General features: G+C 44.0%; 1 protein-coding gene across 1 annotated transcript; it reads left to right on the top strand.

Annotated features, from left to right (window-relative positions):
• The first annotated feature begins 276 nt into the window (after positions 1–276).
• Positions 277–24,921, top strand: papss2b (3'-phosphoadenosine 5'-phosphosulfate synthase 2b). Its single transcript, XM_063220766.1, has 12 exons — positions 277–462; positions 7,180–7,294; positions 8,308–8,543; positions 10,704–10,842; positions 13,124–13,242; positions 15,606–15,719; positions 16,397–16,508; positions 17,640–17,845; positions 18,023–18,158; positions 20,868–21,136; positions 22,834–23,063; positions 24,430–24,921. The coding sequence occupies exons 1-12, from the start codon at positions 436–438 to the stop codon at positions 24,569–24,571; spliced, it is 1,845 nt and encodes a 614-aa protein (XP_063076836.1). The 5' UTR covers positions 277–435; the 3' UTR covers positions 24,572–24,921.
• The last annotated feature ends 2,346 nt before the right edge of the window (positions 24,922–27,267 follow it).

The raw sequence follows: 27,267 nt of genomic DNA, 5'->3' as shown, positions 1-27,267 counted from the left end.
CAAGTAGCCTATCTTAGGAAAGTGTTTTTGTTGTAAACCTTGCATTTTTTCTGCTTCCACTAAACCGAATCGTCCCACGCCATGCACGTCTGTGGATTAGTAAGATGTTGCTTTCATTGCTGTACCAGTTTGTAGGCCTGTAAAAATTCGCCTGTGAGAGATGGCACAGAGACGATGTGACAGTAGCGTCACAGCCTAGAAAGGGACGTCGTGATTCTGAGGGGTGGGCTGTTGGAAACCGACCTATGAGAATCTTGGGAGGAGGAGAAAGGGGCTTTGGATGTGCTACGTGTCCAACAAGACTTCGACGGTCGGCACCGACTGAAAACCTCGCCGTCTCCGCCGGTACTGCCTACCGAGCTAGGTCTACTGTACATCCTCCGAAATACACGGGAAGTGTGTCAATAGCACTGGTCATACAACGACCTGGAGAACATGTCCGGGACCAAAAAACAGAGAACAGTAAGTGGTTATGTTAAATTAATTCTTGTTTGCTGTATTAACCATTTTGGTTTAGAGTTATGAGGTGAAATGATGAACAAGCAAAGTTAGCCATGGCAATTATCGAGCAGCAGACTCATCCCTTCGAAACAATGTTACACCCACTGCTTGTTTTGGCCTTTGATATTGTTATGAATAGGTTACAGAGTAGCAACAGTTACACAGTTTATCGGTCGGCGTCGTTCAACGGTGTGCACCACGAAGTGCTATCTCGACAGCCTTGCATTGCAAACTCTCTGCACTACTTCACAGAACAGATCAAATAATTCCACAAAACTGCATTTATTTCATCCAAGATTCAATCGTTACCGGTTAGCTAGCTGGACAGCTATGCTAACTTGCCTTCTTGAACATGGACACAGTGGGATAGCTAGCTGTTACCGTTAATGCTGCAAGACCGTCGTGAAGCTCTCAACACTTCCACTGTCAAAGCTCGTTGCGGTGATCCATGTTAGATCACAATCTCTTTTGTGGGTTAATTGTGTTTTCTTAATGTGTCGCAAACGTGTGCAGTTGTAGGTTTTCGTGTTGCAGAAAGCGCAAGACTACACTTTGATGTCATTGTACATGACACGCAGCTGTGTTGGGCTGACAAAAATGCAGGGAATGTCTGCTTCGTAGGCCCAGACTTAGGATAAGGATACCGACTAGTACCAGTGACGTGCAGTGAAGGGTATGGTAGGGTAGGCAGTAAATATAGAATATATATCTATTTATATATATATATATATTAACGGTGGGTTCGGTCCTCCCCCAGAAAAAAATGTATTTCTTAGATGCAATTTCCTGCATTTTAACCAAATCTGGAGAGTAACTATCAGCTAAAAACTTTTACAAAAGACTAAAAACTTTGAACAAATAGTCCCCTTTCATGCAGATCTGAAATGTAACGTGTGTGTGTGTGTGTGTGTGTGTGTGTGTGTGTGTGTGTGTGTGTGTGGTGTGTGTGTGTGTGTGTGTGTGTGTGTGTGAGTGAGAGAGAGGGGGGCCTTATGCCACAAGGTATGGTTTGAATAGGCAAATAGGCCTATTCACATAAACATGCTGATATGGTCTTTAATGTGCAACAAATTAGTAGGCCTATGTTTCTCTAAATACTGTAAATATAAAGTAGGCTATAAGATGCCATCAGTGCTTAACCACCACAGCTCTAATAACTAAATAAGTAAATAGGCTACACTATTTAGACATTTGGACATTGTCAGTAGACCTAAATCTGAAACAATAAGTGAAAACATAATTTCAATTTCTTGAAAAGGCCAGCTACACTTATTTGTTTTGCCAAATTGCCAAATTAGCTCCAGGACCCATACTTTGTACACCTTTAAGGACCTGTAGGCCTACATTTTACAATAATAATTTAGAAAGCTACAACATTTTGGGGGGAAAGCTTTAAGTTTTGGCTTTAGCAGTTGATTTTGTTGCTCTTCTGTTTATTCTGTTGCAAATGCCAGGGCGTTTCACATGGATGGAGGGTGGCACAGTGTAGCCTACTTTTGAAGATAAAATGTCTAGTTCACCAACTGTGAATCACACCATAGCATGTGAGGGGGAAACATTATGAGCTGTTACATATTACATTTAGCAATAAACCAACCTAGGTAACAGCTCCTGCCTCACTGCCGCGTTTTGTGCTGATAATCAAACACTCACAGACAAGAAGGAAAGTAGGCAAGGGGGCGGGTTGCTTGCAAACATGACAGTATCGAGTAAACCAACGAAACCACTTCTGAGACTCATTCTTGTGCGTGATAGTATTCTCAAACACTTCAGCTACGGTTGTGCAAGGTGTTTCAAATAAAGTCAATTTGTGAGTGCGGAAGCACTCCGAGAAACCATCCCCAGTCAATCGTCCTGTTCCACGTTGATCTCGATTCTCGACTCGCACACCGCGCACTTCAAAAGAACGCAGCTGCACTTGCTAACAGGCTCCACACAACTACGCATTGCGTAGTCATCATCATAATAAATTAGGGAAATGGAGTCATGTCGTACGCTCAAAAAACAATCTCGCGTCCATAATAACACACACACGGTCTATTCATGTCCACCACCGCACAACCAATCTTCAATGTCAACACCCTGACAAACGGTGACAACAAAAGGCACCACGAAAAAACTTGAGCATGTTCATGTTAAAAGGCTACCCGCAGCATAATAATTAGATGAATCTTACCTTAAAGCAGAATCACAAGTAGGCTGTGTTTTTCATGCAAGCTAGTTCCATTAAAAGCCCGGGGTGGTTGACATGATGAAGACATTTTGTCCCAGTGCAAACTACTTGAAGCTGCTACCCATCTGATGTTGAATATTTCCACAATGCAGCGATTGCAAACGGCTCAGCTGTCTGTCACTTGAACCGTCTTTCTTGCTACTTCTCGGCATTTTTTAAAATAATAAAGACAAAAAGCCAAAGACTGCCATGTTTTCTTTCCGATACGGCTAGAGATTTGAACAAGCCTTGCCTTGCTAGTTGTTGCTATCATAGCTGCCTGTAGGGCAGAAATTGGCTACTACCTGAATTGTAACAATTTTTCATTTTGGGCGCTGTGATTGGCTCACATACTCCCGCCACAGAGTAAAGGCTCTGCTTTTAGTCCCATTGACAAGCTATGTGACAACTTAATACGCATGCGCAAACTTTTACATTGACAGCATTGAAGGCAGGGTAGGCAGAGGAAAAGCGAGCCTTACCGGGCTGCCTGGCTGGCATTCGAAAGCTCTGCTTTCAGCCTGTCTCTGCTACCAGCCGGGACTGCGCGTTGCCACGGCAACCTGCCCAAGCCTGAGCGCTTTGCTTCGTGCGATTACTTAGGTTTTTGATCGTTGTCCTGTGTATACTGTACTTTAAACAGCTCATAATTTATGCTGAATCAATGTTATTGTTGTGTAGGCCTATGTGAACTCTGAAGAATATTTTTTTAAACACGTGTTAGTTTTTATTTTTAAGACATTTATCCCAGGGTAGGCACTGCCTACCCTGCCTACCCTGACCGCACGTCTCTGACTAGTACTGATACATCCAGTCCTCACAAACCTTGTTGGTGCTGGCAGTAACGACAGCAGGAAACAGACATTAGCCTACTGAAATCAAGGAATCAGGTCACAGAACAGACATAGGCACTTGCTCATGGTTTGTACACTATGTGTAGGCTAGGCTTGAACATGGCAAACACTATCATCGAGCTATGGTCAAAGAAGCTCATAAAGTCAACCAGCTTTGGAACAAGGACTCTATTTATGTAGTTGACAGTGCCACGCTGTGCACTTCTGCCCCACCACCACTAGTGCGGATGAATGAATCGAATCACGTGGTATCTATCAACCATGGGGGGCGGGGCCGTGAGGATTATACTTCAGAAGAATGTGGACTGGAAGGGGGAGAAATAATACGAATAAAAGAATAATGCAGATTTTCGCAGAATATTTTGTAAGAAGAGACAGGAGAAGGAGGAGTCTGTCCTGGAATTAGTGGAGGCCAGAAACAGGTGGTAAGCTTATATGTGAGCCCCTGGGCTGGGGGCAGAGAGAGAGAGAGGGATGGGATGGGAGGGGAGGGGGGTGGAAGGGTGTAATGATGAGAGAACTGAAAAGGTAGTTGGATATGTAAGAAGGACTTGAATGCGTTAAGTGCACAAAACCATTTGGACATTTTGTTTATCGTTTGTTTTGTTATTTTTGATTTGCTTGATTCAGTTGCATAATCCACACTGCACATCTAACATCTCATTCATTAAACACATCTCTGTGTGTTAGGCGGCCTACTATTCACTTGCAAAACGCATGCAAAAGAAGCGAATTACTCATGCACACTCATGTCGTCGTCCAAGGACAATTTGTGTTGGCCTTTTCTAGAGTAGAGTTACTTTATTCATCCCCAAGGGAAATGCAGATGTCTAAGGTGCCTGACACATATTACACACAAGATAGATCAAACGTATAAGCTTACCTATACACACAATAAATATGGGTAGTCATGGGTAAGCAGCTAGGGCGTCAGACTTGTACCCCAAAGGTTGCCGGTTCGACTCCCGACCTGCCAGGTTGGTGGCGGGAGTAATTAAACGCACATTACACACATCGCAAGACGGATCAAACGTATACCTCTATACACACAATAACACTGAGACGGATTAAAGCATGTTACACAGTTCTATATAAATCAGCAATAACCAAATCTAACCATGGCGAATAGTTATATATATATATAGGTAACTTGATCAAAATGGATTGTGACCAAAAGGGGTTGTAACTTACAGTACTAAAGTGAAGTTTTTTGTTAGTCAATATTTGTATGTAGGTCACTTGACAGGCCCCCCTGTGAAGGGTCATCATAGTACAGTACAGTGCAGTACAGTACAGTAGGATTATATCACCTTCCCCACCTGCTCTACCTGTTCTGCCTCTCACCCCCTCTCCATTGTTGTCACCACTTAACACCGGTGGCAACTTCTTGTCTTGCCTGTAAGTGTCACTTTCCTAGTAGCCTATAGCGCAAGGCTACGCCGGGTGAGAGGGTTGAAGAATAGTGTAAAGGAGGTGGAAATTGTAGACCTAAATGCCCAACTGTATTTCATCGTGCATTTGAAGTATGGAGTCATGTTTTAATTTATGTCTGAGGACGGGTGATGGAACACCTGAAGCAATCTTGGCGCTGTGAATAATTGCACAAGATTTGACTGACATGGGTTGATGCATATTGCACACACCTTGACCTCTCAAACAAGTTTGGCATCATTCATTTGCCATCATGTGATCGTGTGTGTGTGTGGCAGTTGTATTTTATGTGCTTGCTTGATAAGTTATGCAAAACCATTTACAGGCCTGCAAAACATTACTGATCTAGGACAGAATGTAACTCAAACAAAAGATAGATATCACTGACCCAACATGATTAACTGACAATGTTTGTGAAGGTTACTGATAGGCCTATGCATCCCCCCCCAAAAAAAAAATAAAGTAAAAAGAGTAGCAATCAAATCATGCGAATTGGACTGAGTAAATGTTATTCCAAGCTGATTGTAAATACTGCCACACATTGCTAAAGTTACAAGCCATCAAAACTTCCACAAGATCCCTATACAGTAACTCACCATACAAAATGGTTTTACTCCTTTAGACGTCTGGTTGAATCGGCGTAAGTACAATACACAGATAGTGTGTGTGTGTGTGTGTGTGTGTGTGTGTGTGTGTGTGTGTGTGTGTGTGTGTGTGTGTGTGTGTGTGTGTGTGTGTGTGTGTGTGTGTGTGTGTGTGTGTGTGTGTGTGTGTGTGTGTGTGTGTGTGTGTCGGCCCCTTTTGGCATTTGCCATCTCTAGGATCTCCAGCTCCATACTACAGGAACTGGCCATACAAAACCTTTGCACATCATTAAAGTATGACTGAATCTTAATGAGCACGCTACATACAACCTGGTTTGCCACCATTTACGCAGATGCTGTTTGGGTGGGATGTTATTACAACAGGTGTGTGACAGACCTTTCCTTTTTTCATCTGTCTTAAGGACCTCAAGATCTGTAATACAGGAACTTGGCCTACGAAATCTTTATACATCATTTAAGAAGTGAACATGCATAATTAAAATGAAAAGTATTCAGTATGATACAACCTTCAATGTTTTGCCACACTTTACGCAGATGCTGTTTGGGTGGGATGTTATTACAGGAGGCGTGTGACAGACCTCTCCTTTTGACATCTGTCTTCAGGACCTCAAGATGTAATACAGTCGCCCTACAAAATCTTTTTACATCATTAAAGTGAACATGCATAATTATGAGGAAAATTATTCAATACGATAGAACCTACAATGTTTTGCCACACTTCATGCAGATTAGCCTGGGAACTCCCATATTGCCTTTACACAATCGTTCCGATCTGAAAAACGTGCACACGTACGCGTGTGCATACACACAAGCACGCACGCGTGCGCATACACACACACACACACACACACACACACACACACACACACACACACACACACACACACACACACACACACACACACACACACAATGTTTTGCCACACGTCATGCAGATGCTGTTTGGGTGGGATTTTATTACAGTAGGAGGTGTGACTGACAGACAGACAGACCTCTCCTTTTGCATTCTGTCTTCAGGACCTCAAGATCTGTAATACAGGAACTTGCCTTACAAAATTCACATCATTTAATGTGAACATACATCATTAAAATCTAAATGATTCAGTACGATACAACCTACAATGTTTTGCCACACTTCAAGGCAAGGCAATTTCATTTCTAAAGCGGATTTCGTACACAGAATAATTCAATGTGCTCTACGGTGATACTAACCATGCAAAATCAAAAGCATAAAAGAATAACAACGCAAGAAGTGTGGTAAACGATAATAAAAGCACAAAGCTGTGTTGATATAAAAACCAGATACAAGAGGCAAGGATGCTTTTTGGGTAGGATTTTATCACAGTAGGAGGTGTGTGACAGACTGTCCTCTCCTTTTGCATTCTGTCTTCAGGACCTCAAGATCTGTAATACAAACACCTGCCTTACAAAATGATTCAGTACAATACAACCTACAATCTTTTACCACATGTCACGCAGATGCTGTTTGGGTGGGATTTTATGACAGTAGGAGGTGTGTGACTGACAGACAGACCTCTCTCTCTCCTTTTTTCCCTTGTGGTGTTGTCTCTTGCAGGACCTACAGAGGGCCACCAACGTGGTGTACCAGGCCCACCATGTGAGCCGCAGCAAGAGGGGCCAGGTGGTGGGCACCCGGAGGGGCTTCCGCGGCTGCACCGTCTGGCTGACAGGTGAGCTAGCACCCCTGGCTGGGTTGGTTTGTTTACATCAGGGGTGGGGAATCTGTGTGTCGAGGGCCATTTACGGCCCTTGAGGCCATCTTATCCGGCCCCTCATATAATTTTAATGTTATGCAGCTTCACATGAAATATGACGTGTTTTGTAAAGACATCTTACGTTAGCACCCCTGGCTGGGTTGGTATGTTGACATCAGGGGTGGCAGCTACACATGAAATCTGACATGTTTTGTCTGATCCAGTTTAATGTACTCAGCAATTGTGGCATATGTTTTATTAAAGGCAAGGAAGACCCGCACACCGATGTACTCCCTTTTAATCCTTCGTTGAAAATAAAAAAAGGATTCAAAGGGAGCTCATCGGTGTGCAGGTCTTCCTTGGCTTAGTATATGAACTTTAAATTTTGATGCTGCACCCAGAAAAAAGAAATTGGATGTGCGTTAGATCAGAGTAACATTTGCTTTATTTACCATGGCTGAGACACACTCTCACACACCTTATCTGTAACTAGGGGTGTAAATCACAGCTTCCATCACAATACGATTCGATATTGATATTTTCAATACTTAAAAATGCCCCACGATACGATATGATCCGATTCGAGTTTTTTTTTTTTTTCCAATTACTGATCCACTTCTACTATATTGCACAATTAACAGCCAGGGCATTGGGCAGGGGCCAGCATTTCAATTATTGTCGATAAATGCCCCACGATACGATGCGATTTGTTCGTCGGGCGTAGGATCGATGCATCGATACATAGCAATTATTATTTACATCCCTAACTGTAACCACAATGGTGTGCTGTTGTGTGTGTGTGTGTCTCATAGGGTTGTCGGGCGCCGAAAGAAAACTTACTCGCAACCTTTACTGGTAGTGAGTGTATGTTTTGGCTAGTAAGATTTATAATCTACTAGCTAATTTGTCTAGTGATGAAAAAAGTTAATTTAAAGTCCTGCCCTGACTACAACCAACCGTGTGCTGTTGTGTGTGTGTGTGTCTCATAGGGTTGTCGGGCGCCGGCAAGACCACCATCGGCTTCGCCCTGGAGGAGTACCTGGTGTCGAACGCCATCCCCTGCTACTCGCTGGACGGCGATAACATCCGGCAGGGCCTGAACAAGAACCTGGGCTTCAGCGCCGAGGACCGCGAGGAGAACATCCGACGCATCGCCGAGGTGGCCAAGCTCTTCGCCGACGCCGGCCTGGTCTGCATCACCAGCTTCATCTCGCCCTTCACCAAGGTCAGCTCACAAATCCACAAAAACATTTACGGTAGGGACACATAGACGCGAATTTGGCGAAGCGACTCAAACTTCGCCATTCATTCCTACGAGGGAGGCGAAGGCAAGCAAACAGGAGCGAAGCGAAGCCAACCAAGTTTAATATTATGCAAATGAGGAGCGAACTTCGCCTGTTGCGGCCAATCAAATCAGCAGCATAACTGTTCCATTCCATTTGATTCCCCGCAAGGACCTGATTACGTTTGAGCTGTCAGAATGGAACACTGAATTTTCGCCTCTCTTTGCTTCGCTCATTTCGCCCGCTATGTATCCCTAGCATCAGACTCGGGATATGTACAGGGTTCCCACTGGTGCTTGAATTCCTTGAAAATGCTTGAATTTCAATTAAGTGTTTTCAAGGTTGTGAAAATGCTTCAATGTTTGGTGAAGTGTTTGAAAATGCTTGTAATTTGTGTCAAGTCAAACTCAGTAAGCCAAATAATAGAAATTCATTGTTCAGGTACATCAAAAATCTAAGGGAGTGAGATGTCAGATGGGATTTGTCATTTGACACCCTAAAATTGATTAGAATGCAGGAAATTGCATCTTAAAAACACAAACATTTCTGGGGGAGGACCCCCACACCCCCTTCCCGCAACCTATTAAAAGGTGCTGAAATTTCTTGAAGGTGCTTGAAAAGTGCTTGAATTTGTTCATGAAAACGGTGTGGGAACCCTGTATGTAGTCGGAGACTTGTAATGGGGAGGCGACCGAGTAAGGGAACTGATTTGCACCCACTGACTGGCCTTGATCCTGGGGGATGGGGAGTGATCACAGATGGAGTGAGTAAAAGGGGATGATTGGGGTTTATTGACAGATGGATTGCTCTCTGCTCGCCAAGCGACTGTCCGAGGAGCCATCTGTTAACAACAGGGTTCTGTGTTTTCCACAGTTTTTAACAGGAACCACCTCTCTGTGCGACCCTACTGCAATGCCTCTCTAACCCACTTTAAAAAACACTGATTTAGAGAATGATGTGTATATATTGTGTTTATCAATTTACATGTTCCACGAAACGATTGCATAGTTTTTCATATTCTGTAGGCATGCATGAATAGAGTGTTTTATGTGCCATTGACAAGAATATGTCCTTTGCCAACAGCTGCTTTACATAATTTCAATATGGCTTCTTATCACACTTAATCACAGACGTTCAAATAGTCCCAATCTTAACAGACAGGGCGAGGTTATGCAAGAACCTTGAAAAGACAATAAATCAACGATACTGCTAGTGTCATCACAATCCCTGACTATTATGCAGTGGATAGACTGGGAACAGCCATTATAGTGATAAAAAGAAGTCATTATAGCATAAGAGGATGGAACGCCAAATAAAGTTGGCAGGAAAATATTGTTGGACCACGACATCCTCTGCATCAAGGCTGCAGACAGCCAAATGGACTTCATAAGACATAACATGAGTATTGTGTTCCAGATACTAAGCTTAAGCCTTTGGTGACTGACCTTTTGTTGCAGTTTTACCATGTCAATGACGGTCACTATTTAGTTTCTTTTGTTTTTTTTAAATATTTCACACTGGTCTAGCTGGGATAGGTTAAAGGGGTATGCCACTATTTTGGGGCTTAATACAGTTAAAATCGTTGGCTGGGTTTTATGAAGGTGGTTAAGTGTCTTATTTTTCATGTTAAGCGTTGTCTTGCTACATGCTACACGGATCCATTGACTTTCACTAGCTTAGCAACATGCTCCCTCTTTTAACTTGTCTTAAAACAAGACAACGGCTTACATGAAAAATAAGACACTTAACCACCTATATAAACCCTGGCCAACGATTTTAACTGTATTAAGCCCCAAAATAGTGGCGTAGCCCTTTAACACCCACCAAGCTCCTCTTTTTTCCTCATCATGACCATCTTCTCACCATCACATTACACTTAGCTGACTCTTTCATCCAAAGCGACTTACGGTAGGTATTATTTTACAGGGTATTGGTTACAGTCCCTGGAGCAATTTGGGGTTAGGTGCCTTGCTCAAGGGGACTTCATCCATGGCTGGAAGTATAATAGGGAGAAGTAAGGGTGGGATTTGAACGTGCAACCTTCTGATCTGAAGTCCACCACCCTAACCATTTGGCCACGACTGTACCATTGCATTCCACAGGACCGAGACGAGGCCAGGAAGATCCACCAGAACTCTGGGCTGCCCTTCTTTGAGGTGTTCCTCAACGCCCCTCTGGAGGTGTGCGAGAGCAGAGACGTCAAGGGCCTATACAAGAGGGCCCGAGCCGGAGAGATCAAAGGTATAACACACACACGCACACATGCACACCACACACACACACACGCACACACACACACACACACACACACACACACACACACACACACACACACACACACACACACACACACACACACACACACGTCAAGGGCTTCTACAAGAGGGCCAGAGCAGGAGAGATCAAAGGTGTACCACACACACAGCTGCTGCTGCTGCCTCTAATATGATTGGCTGGTTGGCTGACGGCAGCAGTGTGATTGATGAGATGTGTTGTCAGATAACAGAAAAGGGTGGGCCTATGAGGAAATGGATGGGTCTAGCCTAGTGCTTCTCAACGGCGGCGCTACAGCGTTGGGGAGCCCTAGGGAGGCGTTGAAAAGGATTCAGCTTAGTGGGGGCGGGGCTTTGGCAGGCTTATGATTATGTCAAGGGAGTGTTTGTTCAAAAAAGTAGCCCAAAACTTAGAGCAAGCAGCACCCAGTGCAAGGAGGACCCTGTTTTGGGAATGTATTGTTGCTAACCAATTAACAACTTAGCAGGTTGCTAGGGAAATGCATGGCAACCAACTAGGTTGCTAACTTGATTAGCAACGGTGCTGTCGAGAAACGCACCCCAGTGTGTGAGGAGAAGAGGCCCCGACTATCCAATCCAAAGTTATGGTTATGGTAAGTTATGGTTATGGTAACATATCGACATTATCGACTCCCGACCCGCCAGGTTGGTGGGGGGAGTAATCAACCAGTGCTCTCCCCCATCCTCCTCCATGACTGAGGTACCCTGAGAATGGTACCGTCCCACCGCACTGCTCCCCATGGGGCGCCACTGAGGGCTGCCCCCTTGCACGGGTGAGGCATAAATGCAATTTCGTTGTGTGCAGTGTGCAGTGTTCACTTGTGTGCTGTGGAGTGCTGTGTCACAATGACAATGGGAGTTGGAGTTTCCCAATGGGCTTTCACTTTCACATCTATATTTGGGGTCTAAGTAATCCACCACTTTCCAAGCCAAACCTACACCTTTGCATTCAGCTGTTGAACTTCTTCCAAACACAGTGCAAAAGCCAGTTAGGCAGTCAGCTGTCTGCACGGCCGTGATGTCACATGATTCTCACGCTGGAATTTGAAAAGTTTTGCAACTTCCTGTGAAGTGTTCCGTGCCTGTGTGAACATGTCCCCATTGGTTCATCAGAGTTCCATAGAACGCGTGCACCCACAAGACCATCCAATTCCAATTAAATATCAAACTTCTTTACTAAGTAGTCCACACAGTGATTTACACACGCTTCCGTATACCTATTTTGCGTTCCACAGAATACATTGCCTTTGGCCGAATATTGTTTGTATAAGTGTAGCAATCCAGACACACTTGTTCCCATCTAATTAAATTCATTATGTTTCGGACGTCTTTGGACAACCAGATCTTTCTTGTATTCAGTTACTTTCCTACATGACCCTGTGTTATGTCTTGTGTTTAATACATACCGGAATTTCATTTCAAGTTTTCTAGAGCCTTGTTTTCAGAAGATAGATGTGACGTAGAAGCCTAAGGAAAAGTCTTTAGCAGCCTGATGCTCAGCTTCTAGTCCACTCCTTGGTGTATAGCAGTGTTTCTCAAAGTGGGGCGCGGAGGCATCACAGGGGGGGCGTGTAACATCTGATTTTTGTTTTTTTTTTCCCCAAGGAAAAGATTTCCTGTCTCACCAATAAGCCAATATGTTTTAAGCATTATATACATAATTATAAACATTATATTATTAATTGTCATATAGGAAATGAACACACATCTGCATTCCACTGCAGTCCGTCTTTGATTCTGCACAGCGCAGCGATCGTAAAATCAGTCTGCGCGAGTACTGCTGTTGCTTGGGGGGGCCGGGGGGCTCGGAAGCATCTAGACCCTCCGAAGGGGGGAATGATGGGAAAAGTTTGAGAACCACTGGTGTAAAGAATTGAGTAATATACAGTAAACAGTATGGGCCAATGAAGAGAGCAGCTCAAAAACGTACATTTTAATTTAAAAGAAAAAAACAAAATTAATTGGGCAGGCATTTGGGCCAGTGGGCAGAAATTTCCTTTGTGTTATACAGTATTTATACATGGGTTCACCGTGTTTGTAAACATGATGTTATGAGGAGGGGCAAGACACTGGCAGCCAACCACATGAGCTAATTTTTTGACCGACAGCGGTTTCCAACAATCAAAGGTTGAGTTGTGCGGAGCTAGTTTCACGCAGTCGGGAGAAATTTAGAACCGATGTATAGATGATGGCTTTGTTTCCTAACCAATCCATGATATCTGCTCCAGGCTTCACAGGTATCGACTCGGGCTACGAGAAACCTGAGACCCCGGATCTGGTGCTGAAGACCGGGGAGCTCACCATCAACGAGTGCATTGAGCAAGTGGTGGAGTTGCTGAAGACCCATGTAAGTCGCCCACATATATTACATTTATTCATTTTAGGGGCTTTAATGCCGTTCTTTGAGAGAGAGAGAGAGAGAGAGAGAGAGAGAGAGACAGAGAGACAGAGAGAGAGAGAGACAGAGACAGAGAGAGAGAGAGAGAGAGACAGAGAGAGAGAGAGACAGAGAGAGAGAGAGACAGAGAGAGACAGAGAACCGGGTCCCGAGCGTAGCATTTCCTAGTTAAAATCATTGGTAGGCAAGGCGAAAGAGAGGTCAGATTGACTGAAGGGTTGACTAGTATAAAGTGGCATTTGATAAACACGGATTGAGTCCGCCTTCTGAGAAGTTTGTTTCTGTAGCCACTTAGTCAGGCCAAGCTCCCCGAAGCTTTGTACAGGTAGTTCAGATAGCCAGAGGGCTGGGGAGGTGACGGTCTACGAGTGCATTGACCAGGGGCCTGCCGTGTCCAGACCAAGAGCGAACTACGCTGCCTGGTAGCGTGGGTAGCAGAAGAAGTTTCGCCTTGAATTCGCTGTATTCCCTCGAGACGCTGCATTGACATGTTTGATTCAGCTAATCACATAACGGCTCTGGCTTGACAGCCTGGGACATTCGGAGATATGAACGTTCCGATTGGTTTTCGCCGAACAGCGTCAGAGCGAATTCGCTTGCGATTAGATTTAGTTTAATCGTCAAAATTCGCTCTGGTCGCGCAAGAAGCTTCGCTCCTGGCGAATTCGCTTTGGTAGCGCAGGTCGCGTGCCCTCCATAGAGAAATAATGACTTCCGCCGCTTCATTCGCTCCGTTCGCTCCTGGTCTGTACACGGCATAAGAAGCTGGTTCAGAAGTAAAGCAGGTTAAGTTAAGAGGTAAATAATCTAATGAAGAGCCTGGAGTCATCATTTTCTTAAAAAGCAGAGGACTCCGGGCTCTTCTATTAGATGATTTACCTCTTACTTTAACTTTACCAGGTTTACTCCTGAACTAGCTAGTTCAGGAGTAAACCAGGTAAAGTTAAAGTAAGAGGTAAATCATCTAATAGAAGAGCCTACACACACATCACTAGCTTCTCGCTTGCTCGCCTACTCGCCACTCTTTCATGAAACGTTCGCTGAAAGTTCCCACGGCTTTAACTGCCAATGTACAGGCTCGAAGTACCGAGCTCTGTTTTCCAATTGGTTACTCGCCTCGCTCGAAGTTAAAATATTTTCAATTCGGGATCCGCCCACATCGCATCGCTTGTACAGTGCTCGCCTGCTCGTCTCGCTGGAACACATTGACATTCTATTGAGTTCATTCGCTGAGCGAGTAACTAGCAGTGACGTGTGTGTGTACAGCCCTTTTAGTATATAGGCCCCTGGTGGTGAAACTGATGCAAGGGCTCTATCTCAGGGATAATCTAAACCCTCAGGGATTGAGGATACGTCTTTGCTGTGAAAATCTTTTCAGTATGCAAGTGCAGCACTGTTACTGTAATGCGCCAAAACAAAAGCCTTGGAAAGGGTGCACCTCCCCCATTTTTTTGTTTCTGTCCTTTTTAAAAGTATCAGCAAGATGGTACATTCAGACCTTTTGGCTAAATCCACACCCAGAGATGGCTTATCAGTGTGACCCAGAACCTTTAGCTCACTGACAGTAGACCAAAAAAAAAGCCAACGTGGCTACTGCTGCTCAGATCAGGTTCCTGGAGGTATCCAGTTACGCCTTTCCTAAGGGACTAAGGTTAAAGACATTGCTTTGTGTGGGGAAAGAGCTGAAGCACCCTACAGTGCAAACCTTTAACATTTACGTATTAGAGGCACCTAAAGTTTGCTGTAGCCCTTTCCTCATATAGCTCTATCCTGTGTCTACTACGCTGCATCTCTCTCTCTCTCTCTCTCTCTCTCTCTACATCTCTCTCTCTCTCTCTACATCTCTCTCTCTCTCTCTCTACATCTCTCTCTACATCTCTCTCTCTCTCTCTACATCTCTCTCTCTCTCTCTACATCTCTCTCTCTCTCTCTCTACATCTCTCTCTCTCTCTCTCTCTCTCTACATCTCTCTCTCTCTCTACATCTCTCTCTCTCTCTACGTCTCTCTCTCTCTCTACATCTCTCTCTCTCTCTCTCTCTCTCTCTCTCTCTCTCTCTCTCTCTCTCTCTCTCTCTCTCTCTCTCTCTCTCTCTCTCTCTCTCTCTCTCTCTCTCTCTCTCTCTCTCTCTCTCTCTCTCTCTCTCTCTCTCTCTCTCTCTCCCCGTGATTCACCTGCCAGCTAAGGAATGATAGTCACAGAGTCCCCTCTTCACCTGGAACATGGTTTTGTGCTCTGTGACATAAAAAAGAAATCCCCATTGGGGACAATAAAGTTTCTAACTAACGTGGTTTTGTTCTCTGTGTGCAATAGGACATTGTGCCCTCTGGCGTGACCGAGGATGTGATTGAGCTGTTCCTGGATGAGAACAAGCTGGACCTGGCAATCAGCGATGCCAACACGCTGCCCATCGTCAAAATCAACAAGGTAACCTGACCAGTAGCTCCATGTAGCTAGGGGATCGTGCATTTGAAATTGCAGCTCCACGCCTCTGGAACAGTTTACCTCCCGATATTAGATCTGCTCCCACAACGTCAGCTTTTAAATCTAGACTTAAAACCTATTTATATACATTGGCTTTTGATTCTTAGATGTTAGTTTCCTTCATTTTTTGTTGTTGTTGTTTTAAAAAAAGTGTCAGCTAAGTAATGTAATGTAATAATAATGTAATGTAATCATTGCTGTTAACATTAGCAATATGAATGGATGACCATGGTGATAAAGATACACTGGTTCATAAGAATAGAAGTGCCCTTGAGCAAGGTATCTAACTCCACATTGACTTGCTCCAGCATCTGTAACCAATACTGTGTATCTGTACTGTAGCTGTAATTAAATACCGTGTGAACCTATACCAGAGACGGTCTAAATGCCTATACTCCACCTGTAATTCTTACCTCTTCTGTACCAGTAACCCTTCACCTCTAACTGTAACCAATGTTGCGTGTGCGTTTGCGTGTGTGTGCGTGTACATGTGCGTGTGCCTGTGCCTGGGCGTGTGTGTATTTGTGCGTGTCTGTGTCTGTCTGTGTGCGTGCGTGCGTGCGCGCGTGTGTGTGTGTGTGTGTGCGTATGTGTGTGTGTGCGTGTGCGTGTGCTCACAGCTGGACCTCCAGTGGGTGCAGGTGCTGGGTGAGGGCTGGGCGACCCCCCTCAAAGGCTTCATGAGGGAGCACGAGTACCTGCAGGCCCTTCACTTCAGCACCCTGTTCGATGGTGAGTACCAATAGCCTGCTTTTACCAGAACACATTGGGTGCATCCCAATATGTGACCTTGCCTCCTCCACTTGTGCTTGTCTCCTCGTCCCGCCTCCTGGCCCCTCCTCCGTGGAGAAAACGATAAAGTTTCCCAGAATGCCAGGAATCTGGCAAACCAATTACAACGCAAAGATGTGTTTTGAATCAAAGCGGGCAGGGTTTTGAGGGAAGGTTGTTCTCATCAACAATCTTCGGATGTATTATGCATCGAGGCCAGACTAAATTAGACATCCACATTTAGTCTGGTTTATCAGGCTATGCTTTTACCAGAACACACGCATTACTTCCAGGGTTTCCCCCAGCACTTTATTGCTAAGGCGGCCACCTTACACCGTGTGTAAGATGTCCCTGATGAAGGCGTAAGCCAAAACGTTGGTCTTGTTAAATGTAACTGCATGAAGTTCCGAGTGTGCGACGACCATTCTTTGCAAGGCGGCCACCTTGACTAGATCCCCTGAAAAAGATAAGATTTCATGTTGTGGATGTAATTTCTAAAGTTAAAAAGCAAAAATATATACTTAACACCTCACCACCTTGACAAACATAATTCTGTGAGAAACACTGACTTCGTTATTCATTTTTGGTCTGGATCCTCCATTCCCTGGAGCACTTGGGTGGGAGGAGTAAGCTTGGCTCTGGTTTGAAATGAGTGGATCAATCGTTGACAGTTGACGTTCATGAAGTATGTTGTTATGTGCTAAGGTGCGTTTGCTTATTGGCCGGCCGTCTGGTGGACGACTAAAACCCTCCCCAGAGAAGCGTGATTGGACCATTCGCGAATTACCAAATATATAAATCAATAAATGAAGAGTTCAGATGCAAAACCCCCTAACTCCATTTCTGAAGACCTGCACTTCTATATTTTTAGAAAACCCAGTTGTTGGTTTGGTTTACATTTATGTACTTGATAATAATACATATAAATAGTTAGATTACATACATTAAAAAAAATGCAATTTTGATAGCTTTGTATTAAATAAAAATGACTTAAGATTATTTTCTAAAAAGGCACTTAGGGGGTTTTGCATCTGAACTCTTCAAATGTAAACTTGCTAATGAATGCATCAATAAAATCATCATTGTTGACAGGTGGCACGATCAACCTGTCTGTACCCATCGTTCTGCCTGTGTCCACGGAGGACAAGGAGCGTCTGGACGGCTGTGCTGCCTTCGCCCTGGAGTTCAGAGGTCGGCGGGTGGCCATCCTGCGCAACCCCGAGTTTTACGAGCACCGTAAGGAGGAACGCTGCGCCAGACAGTGGGGCACCACCTGTCCCCAGCACCCCTACATCAAGGTGAGCAGACGACCCAATTGACGATTGATGAGGGATGTTTATCATGCGTTACGAATGTGAATCATTTGCCATACTGTGCATAGCCATAGCCAATTGATCATTAATAATTCAGGAAAAATGATACCATAACACTCCAAGTATAAATTGAAAGTTTTGTTTTTGTTTCTTTGTCCACAGATGGTGATGGACAGTGGTGATTGGCTAGTTGGTGGTGATCTGGAGGTGCTGGAGCGAATCAAGTGGGACGATGGGCTGGACCAATACCGCCTGACCCCGAAAGAGCTGAGGCAGAGGTTCAAGGACATGAAAGCCGGTAAGATAGCAGACAAGAATAAGAACAACTCGCTTATTCATCTTGCTTTATAGTGTTGTACATTGTACAGCATAAGTGGCAAAATTGTTTTTTGAGGCATCAGGAGTCTGTCTGGTAGACCAGAGCGTCGAGAGAAGTTAATCTGGAGTTAACTTTATGCTTATGACGAAGTTTTGTGGCAACCTATCGGAATGTCGTATTTCAAACATGACTCAGCTTATTCCACTGATCATACAGTAAAATATGTGTTAGTCATTGCCTATTGCGCCACTTTTGATGCTGCTGGTCTGTGCAACCCAACAGGATTCTTAAGCTGTTTTAACTCATTTTAGCCTAAGGCACCTGCAAAAAGTGAAAAAAGTGCCCTCTGCCTATTAAGACTTAAATATACCATCATCCAAAGCACATAAAAACATGACATAAGTTGAAATGAAAAGCTAGGACCCTCATCTTGCATTAGAATGTGTTCATTCAGCTCTAACATGCCCACATTTTTAGTTAAAAACTACGCAGCATCAGCCTAAAATGGGTTAACACATCTTCACACTGCTGTTGTATGCGCGCACACAGATTCTCCTTCATAACTGCAGAGCAGTCCAGCATTCTCAAGGTGCCTTAGTGGCCAAGCTGTAGATTAGTAGGATCTCCTATCTGAATTTGAAACCTTCGACGACAAGGAAATAAAATGACCTTGCCTTACAAAAACACAAGAAGGTCAGAGAAGTATTTGTTCTCGTATCTTGATTCAGCAAGTAAACAGAAAGAGGACTGCAAGACACAGAAGTAGTCAGAATATTTGAGCAGAGATTTTGATAGGAAGGTGAGATGGGACAGCCATGTAATCGTACATAGAAATTAACGGTGAAGATTCGTAACGCAAATATGGCGTCTACCCGCACATCTCCTGCCTTTCTGGTAACAAGAGCCAATGTGCCTGCTGAGCTGCGGTGCCAGTGATCCAATCATCTGGCTGCATCGGCGCACACGAAATTATGTGCATGCTCAGTTCTAAAAAGCCGTTGCTCTCGTGCTGTTACGGAACTACTGCGCCTGCGCTCTGTTAAAAAAAAAAACGTGAGAAAAGTGGCTTAAAAAGCTTTGTTTTGACTCGTATAACACAACCAAGCAGTCTAGATTGATCAGTTTGTCACGGTGGTTTCAACCATATGGTTTTCACAACCGCTGGGTTCTTCCCCGTCCTATATTCAGTTTCCCCATTCATTATTCCTATTGACCCTCAGATCTGGTCTACTTAATCGCGAAATAGCACTCCGAAGGCGTCAACAAGATGGCCGCCATATGTCCTGTCTCGATCTAAACTGTCTCTGATTGGAGCGATTTAATTCCCAACATTGAGTGGATCTACAAGATGTAGTTATCGATGGACGCAAATCGGGCGTGGGTCAGTAACTACATTTAACATTTGTTACTAGATACTTGTAATATAATGTATATATTATATTTTGTTTACATTTTTCAAGTTGAAAAAGTGGATCGCACTCGGGTTCTTCTTTTCTTCTTTTTTATTTTTTTATTTACATAGCAGCAGAAGTGTAGACAAACGTTTCGGCTGTTGCCTTCGTCAGTGCCTTCACACTGACGAAGGCAACAGCCGAAACGTTTGTCTACACTTCTGCTGCAAAATGAAAAAGAAGAAAAGGAGAACCCGATTGCGATCCACTTTTTCACCTTCAAAGTTATTCAACTGGAGACGCACCGCACGGAAGAGCGCGGCGTTTACCACGTTTACATTTTTCAATCAATCCTCAGTTGCAGTGAATCAGTGATGGTGCTGCACTGTCTGCATGGCTGTGTTGACCTGTCACTGTCCTTCGCTGGACATGCAAAGATGTTTATTCACCTTTCATGTCCCCTGCTTGCCATATGTCATGTTTTCATCCAGCTGTGGAGTTGGCAGCCTTACTAGGTTGCTAGTCGTAGAAGAAAGGGGAAATGTTACTAATTTAAAGGGCTATGGTACACGTTAAAGCATACTCACACACATAAAAACTCACAAACAAAAATACTGAATCAGACCAAGGTATCGCAAAACACGCCCACTCAATGCAAAAGCGTGTGCTCAAGTTGGGTCTCCTAAGGGGGCGTCGTCCCCTACTTCTTCTCTTTTTGAGGTGTTTGCGCAAGACGTGCGCTACCGCCATCTACAGCGCTAAGGGGACTTCATTGATTCTCAACCTCAGGACTCCGAAGGTCTCCTAACCGAAGGTCTCCTAAAGGGGCGTTCACCCGACATAAAGTGGATACCGGAAAAGAAACAAAGTGACGCTTCTTGTTAGATCCACCTTCTTTGTCACAAACTTACAGCCCTGACCCCCCACCCCTTCACCATATGCCATCTTCTCCTTACACCAACGCAACCCGGTTCACACTCAAACTCAAATCGCTGAATCGCAGCTGCGCAACCCGGTGCACATTGAAACTTCGATCCCAGACTTATGTCTTATGACTTATGTTATGTACAATAAGTAAATGACCCAAAGAGCCCCCCCGATACACCACCCTGACTCTGCCATCTTTTTCCCTCCCGCCAGACGCCATCTTCGCCTTCCAGTTGCGCAACCCGGTGCACATTGAAAATTAGATCCCAGACTTATGTCTTATGACTTATGTTATGTACAATAAGTAAATGACCCAAAGAGCCCCCCGATACACCACCCTGACATCTGCCATCTTTTTCCCTCCCGCCAGACGCCATCTTCGCCTTCCAGCTGCGCAACCCGGTGCACAACGGCCACGCGCTGCTGATGCAGGACACGCGGCGGCGGCTGCTGGAGCGCGGCTACAAGCACCCGGTGCTGCTGCTGCACCCGCTGGGCGGCTGGACCAAGGAGGACGACGTGCCCCTGGACTGGCGCATGAAGCAGCACGCCGCCGTGCTGGAGGAGGGCATCCTGGACCCGGCGAGCACCCTGGTAGCCATCTTCCCCTCGCCCATGATGTACGCCGGGCCCACAGAGGTACGCAAGCTACCATCAAAACATTGTCTTATACACTGTTGCCAGATTGGGTGGAGGTCCTGTACGTTACATTACAGCTCAGATTAGCTTTAGCCAGTTAGCGCGCCGCCGTGCTGGAGGAGGGCGTGAAACCCTGTGCATTTCATGCACTACCACGCTAGAATACTTGACACTGGCCGTGTCTCAAATGCCTCACTTGTGCACTTCGGGCACTGTTTTTCAGTTGAGCCAGTGCACTGACAGTGCCAGGATGATCCCCTAACAATGGTGGAAAAATGCAGTGCTTGAATGATGGACACTGCACACACTAAATGACGGCCATGTTGACAATGACACGGAGGAAATGTGGCATTCAGTTCAGTAGAAGAGTTTGGTCAACAGTCTCCTAATTCTGTAAGTAACGTTGATGGGACACCAACCTTTTCATGCCAACCAAAGTATTGTATGTGTGATTGTTGTCCTTTGGGGTGAAGGAAATGGAAATACAAGCACCAGACGCTGTGCACAGCAGGCAACTCATATTTTGGCGAGCTAATGCCATGCTCAGCCGTCACTTCCAGCAAGGGCACAGTGCATAGTGCTCAAATTTTTCCACGACACTATGCACTAAAGACCTCAGTGCACTGTGTGCGCTGTGCAGTGACTGTCAGTGCACTGACAAAAGTGTGTCATTTGAGACATAGCCACTGTCTTGTACAGTGTTACCAGATTGGGCGGTTTCCCACCCAATTGGGCTTCTTAGAATAGGCGTCTGCGGTAAAAATGGCACTTAACGATAAGCAGGTTTTCTGACGATTTATGGGCATAGAAATCCATCAAATTTAGTTGAAATTGGGCGGGATTTAGTGCTTCCAGGTGGGTTTTAAGCAATTTTTTGGGCTGGAAATCATCAGTCTCATCTGGCAACCCTGGTCTTGTATACGTTACATTACAGCTCAGATTAGCGTTAGCCAGTTAGCGCTCCCCTGTGCTGGAGGATAGCATCCTGGATCTGGCTAGCACACTGGTAGCCATTCCCCTTGCCCATGACGTATGTATGCAGGACCCACAGAGGTTATGGAGATCACTGTGTCTCATATACATTACAACACAACCGTGTAAGCCTTACAACACCAACATTACAAGACTAGCTTCGCACTGCTGCCCTGGGGGACTTGTCCTCCACGGTTGTGGCCATCTTCCCCTCGCCTATGATGTAAGCCGGTACAGACTAGAGGTAGGAATGCACAGGGTCGGCACATTGTCTTGTAAGCTTTGAAGTACACTTGCCAGACTGCTGCTACCTTGTGGCCATGATGTGTACTACCGGGCCAATGGAGGTATGAAGGTGAAGCAGTCACATTGGGTATTTCTCAAAGTGAAGTATTCTAACCTTGCTAGTGTGAGTAACGCCCAGTTTCCCAAACTTGATATGAAAAATGGACTTGATTTAACAATGAGACATAACGCACGTTACTAGGGATGCAAACGATTAATCGATTAATCAACTTTAATTCAATTTTAATTAAATTTCTAGATTGAGTATTTTTTTTTCGAGAAACATTGAGATTTCAGGGGGAAAACGCCGGTTATCAATTAATCGTAAGTCGATCGATAAGGCTATCAACTAATGATTAATAAATTAATCGATAATTTGCCTCCCTACACGTTACACCTCTATGTAAATCCGACCGCGCCACTCTTCTCCTCTCCACCAGGTGCAGTGGCACTGCAGGGCGCGCATGATCGCCGGCGCCCACTTCTACATCGTGGGCCGCGACCCGGCCGGCATGCCGCACCCCGAGACCAAGCAGGACCTGTACGAGCCCTCGCATGGGGCCAAGGTGCTCAGCATGGCGCCCGGACTCACCTCCGTGGAGATCATCCCCTTCCGCGTGGCCGCCTACAACAAGGTCAAGAAGGCCATGGACTTCTACGAGAAGGACCGGTAAGGCCCTCTCCAGCACGCCCTCCTGCCTGGTTACCACCAGAGCTAATCACAAGTGAGATAAGGTCTGGAAACCTGCCTACTGTAAATCCCATAGGGCAGTGTTTCTCAACCTTTTTTTAGGCAAGGCACCCTTTCAATTCATGAAAAATTTCAAGGCACCCCAAACCAACAAGCCGTAACATGGCATCGCATCCGATACCACACAAGTTTAGAAAAGTAACACATTTGGAGACTACATTCGAAGTTGCAGCTGACTGGGGCGACCTATATTTACTTTATCGTGCGTAAATGGCAGATGAAAGATTCCACTGACTAACATTAACTTAACAATTTAGACAAATATGTATTATATTACATAATTTGTTTATCAGTCACGTTTCCGCGGCACCCCAGGGTGCCCTGGCACCCCTGTTGAGAAACACTGCCATAGGGGGTGTGTGGTTTTTGATTGACGACGGCTCTTCATTTGGCGTTATGAATGTGTATCATTTGGTCGTTCTTCATCTAAGATTGAATATTATTCAAAGAAGCATTAATTTCATCCATTCAGGGCATTTTATCCAAAGAGTTTGGTTGTAAACAAGGTTGAAAGCCGTTAAAAGGTTGAAGGGTTGAAAGCCTTATGTTATCATAGGAGCTTCAGATCAGTTGGCTGGCTGATGTAACAGTTGAAGAAGGTAGGTCTGCACACTGCAAATAACAAATGTTATTATTTAAAAACGTTTCGATCACCCTGGATCTTCAGCAGGCATATGGGTAACTGGGAGAAGTTGTGGCCCATGTGCCTGATGAAGATCCAGGGTGATCAAAACATTGCTTATTGGCAGTGTGCAAGACTTACCTTCTTAAACTGTCTGACACTTTTTTGTCTAGCACCTGCACCTGCTGTTTTTGGATGTGCGCCCACCCTGCCCAAAACTACTGGTTAATGTAACGGGAAACATTTTTTGTTCTGGTAACACTTTATAATAATGTCTGCTTAGTAAAGACTTAGTAAATGATTTACTAATGGTGAAAGAAACATTAACACATGTTTTTTTATCATTAACTAAGTTTTATTAATGTTTTATGAAATATCTACAAATAATATATACAAGATTTTACATACCTTATAACCGAGTATTTAATTCATTTACAAGCAATTTGTAAATTCGTGATACATGTAAGATATTAACATAACATTTCCTTGTCATTTACAAACATTTGTTAACGTTTCCTACTCATTTACAAACATTTGTTAATGTTTTGTTCATCAATAGTGAATTATTTATTAAGTCTTTATAAGGCTTTTTTGCATTCATTATTATAAAGTTTTACCTTTGTTCTCTCTCTCTCGTTCTGTTCTGTTCTCGGTTTTCCGCAGCCATGAGGAGTTTGAGTTCATCTCGGGGACCAAGATGCGGCGGCTGGCCAGGAGCGGAGAGAACCCTCCGGACGGCTTCATGGCCCCCAAGGCCTGGAAAGTCCTCACCGAATACTACGGTTCCCTCCAGAAGGACCAGTGAAGGGGGGGGCCCGCCTAGGGGCCCAGGACCCGGGACCTCCATGCATGTAGCTCTGGTCCCAAAAGCTATGTTCAGACAGACAGACAAACCGACCGAAAGACAAACCGACAGACAGGGTTTCTTGTGTGCAACACTTCCGAGATGTGGCTGCTTTTTTTTTGCATCCATTAACCCTCCCCTACTAGTATTTTTTCTTTAGCCTCCGCCTCCCGCCTTTCGGAAGAGGAATCGTACTGTTATCTTCAAGCACTCCATGTTAATTTAATTTCAACACCTCATTTGTCCCATTTTCTGAGCCTTTGAGGAATTCCTGTCCGGGGGCCTATACTAAGAAGCCGGTTCAGGAGTAAACCAGGTTAAGTTAGGTGGTAAATCATCTAATAGAAGAGCCAGGAGTCCTCGTTTTATCAGGCAAATGAGCACTCCATGCTCTTCTATTAGATGATTTACCTCTTCACTTAACCTGGTTTACTCCTGAACCAGCATCTTTGTATAGGTCACATCTGGTTTGAGTCTGAATGTGGAATGTACATAATACGGGCCGAGAGAGAAAGAGAGAGTGTGCGAAAGAGATCATATTTTATATTTTTAGTTTGATTTTAATACAAGCAATCAATGTTTAGGCTAGCTCATGTTACTTGCCTTAAAGTGTAGGGTGCTCAGTCTCATTCAGAAAGGTCACAACCCAGAAGTTGTCTTTGCGATTCAATACTGGGTGAGACTAGGTGCCCATACCTTTAACGAGATACAGAAAAAAATGTAATATTTTAACTACAAGTTTTAAACGTTCCTTAGTTTTATAAATTGTATCTGTAGGGTTTTATAAAAAATGGTATCGACTGGCTTCTTGTAACCAATGTACTAATCAAACAAAAAGAAATGTTGTGCCTTCTTCACCACAAAGCATGTGCGGTCAAAGTTGCCAATGTGAACATGGTACGTCAACGCAAGATTTTAGAAAGGAGGTCACATGTGACTGCTCTGAATCCCCACACCTCACCAATGCTCTTCTTCACCAGTGTTTTTATTTTTATGTGGTGTAATCTGCACCATCACTGCAATTGTGGACAGGTATTGATGTATGAAAACATCATGACCGCAGTCTTAAAATGTCCAAAAAAATAAGTCAGTTGGACTCATATGTTACATGTCAAATGAAATGCAAACGTAAGCTGTGAAGCTATCTAGCCGTTACTGTCTTCTTGGGGGTGGTCTTTTCGATAAGTCAAGAAAAAAAATGGTAATTTTTTTGTCTCCAAGAATGTAATACTGCACAAGAATTTACTGTACTTACCATGGTATAAAAATATGCAAAAAAAGAATGCGTGTATCGACGAGCATCAACTGTGTAAAAGCTACTGATGGTTTTATTAAAATGTATATACTTATATGTGAGCACAGTTTCATTGTAACAGATTTTATTGGCTTTTTCTCCTATCGTCATCTTGTCGGAAAGGATTAAAAAAAAACACAACGTATTTATTGATTTCCAGTATGGTTACTGAAGTTACTGTATTTCTTCTCATTTCCGAAGTATATTGTAGCATTAATGATAATTTCTTAACTCTTTAGCACGAACATCCTACATTCCATAGTCATTACGGCGAAGGTGCAAAGTACAAGGTGGATGATCAGAATCCTGTGTCAAAAGATTTTCATTGTGTGTGAAAATTTATCATATTTATCCTTTGTGTCTGAATAAAAAACAACCAAAAGTTATGTTTTTCATCACTTATTTATTTATCATTAATTTCAGTTTTAAACTTGACTTAACTTAAATTTCATTTCTTTTTTTTTTACTTAAATGGTGTCTCACATCGATAACATACACAAACTTAAGTCAACCAATAAACAACAAATTCTTGTGTTGTCATTTGTCAGCTGGATGTGCCCCGTATACACTTAATTATTTACACACTAGCTTGTATACCCAGAAAAGGGGAACAGCAGAAAAATAAAGTGATCAAGAAATTGCACACTGCTTCTCTTGACACTTTGTCCTCATCAGTGCAATTACCTAATAAAAAGTATACAAAAAGAGGAACGGGTAAAACAAAACCTCACATCACATACAGCAGAAGAATGCGCACGACACCCCTGACCTGTCCAATAGCAGACGGTGAGTGGTTTGACTAAAATGTGTCAAAATCTGTGCCGCCGCCAGCCCAATCCATTCGCGTGCATTGTTCCATTTCAAAAGGTCAATGGACCCGTCTTAAAAAAAGAAACCTATAACATTATTGTGTGTGCATGAGCAGAACAGGGACATATTCCAAAAAAAGGTGGTTTAGTTACCAACTCAGCGAAGTTGACCCTGAATGAGTTGTAAAACACCTAAGAGAAGAGCCTTGCAGGTTTAACCTAACATCAAACTAAAGCCAGAGGCCTCTTATATCACCAGTTACTGCTTATTTAACATTCCCCGGAAAGTGACTGATGCTGCCTCCTGGAATATCCCACAGGTTGTACAGGTGGTAATAATTTGATACTGACAGTGTGTTGTGTGATATGCCAAAGTTTAGAAGAAGAAAAAAACAAACAAAAAAACCCACCTTTTTTTAAGACAGGAAATGAAACGTTGTGAATCACTGCCCCCTAGTGGACACACTGATAGCTTTCAGAAATAAATATGGGACTACCAGTGGACTACAACTGTTACGTCTTCAACTGCGTATCCTTAGCCTTACGGACATGCT

This window comes from Engraulis encrasicolus, chromosome 17, assembly GCF_034702125.1.
Source record: "Engraulis encrasicolus isolate BLACKSEA-1 chromosome 17, IST_EnEncr_1.0, whole genome shotgun sequence".
Classification (NCBI taxonomy): domain Eukaryota; kingdom Metazoa; phylum Chordata; class Actinopteri; order Clupeiformes; family Engraulidae; genus Engraulis; species Engraulis encrasicolus.
The sequence above is the reverse complement of the archived record's forward strand: the minus strand, read 5'-3'. Positions and strand labels throughout refer to the sequence as shown.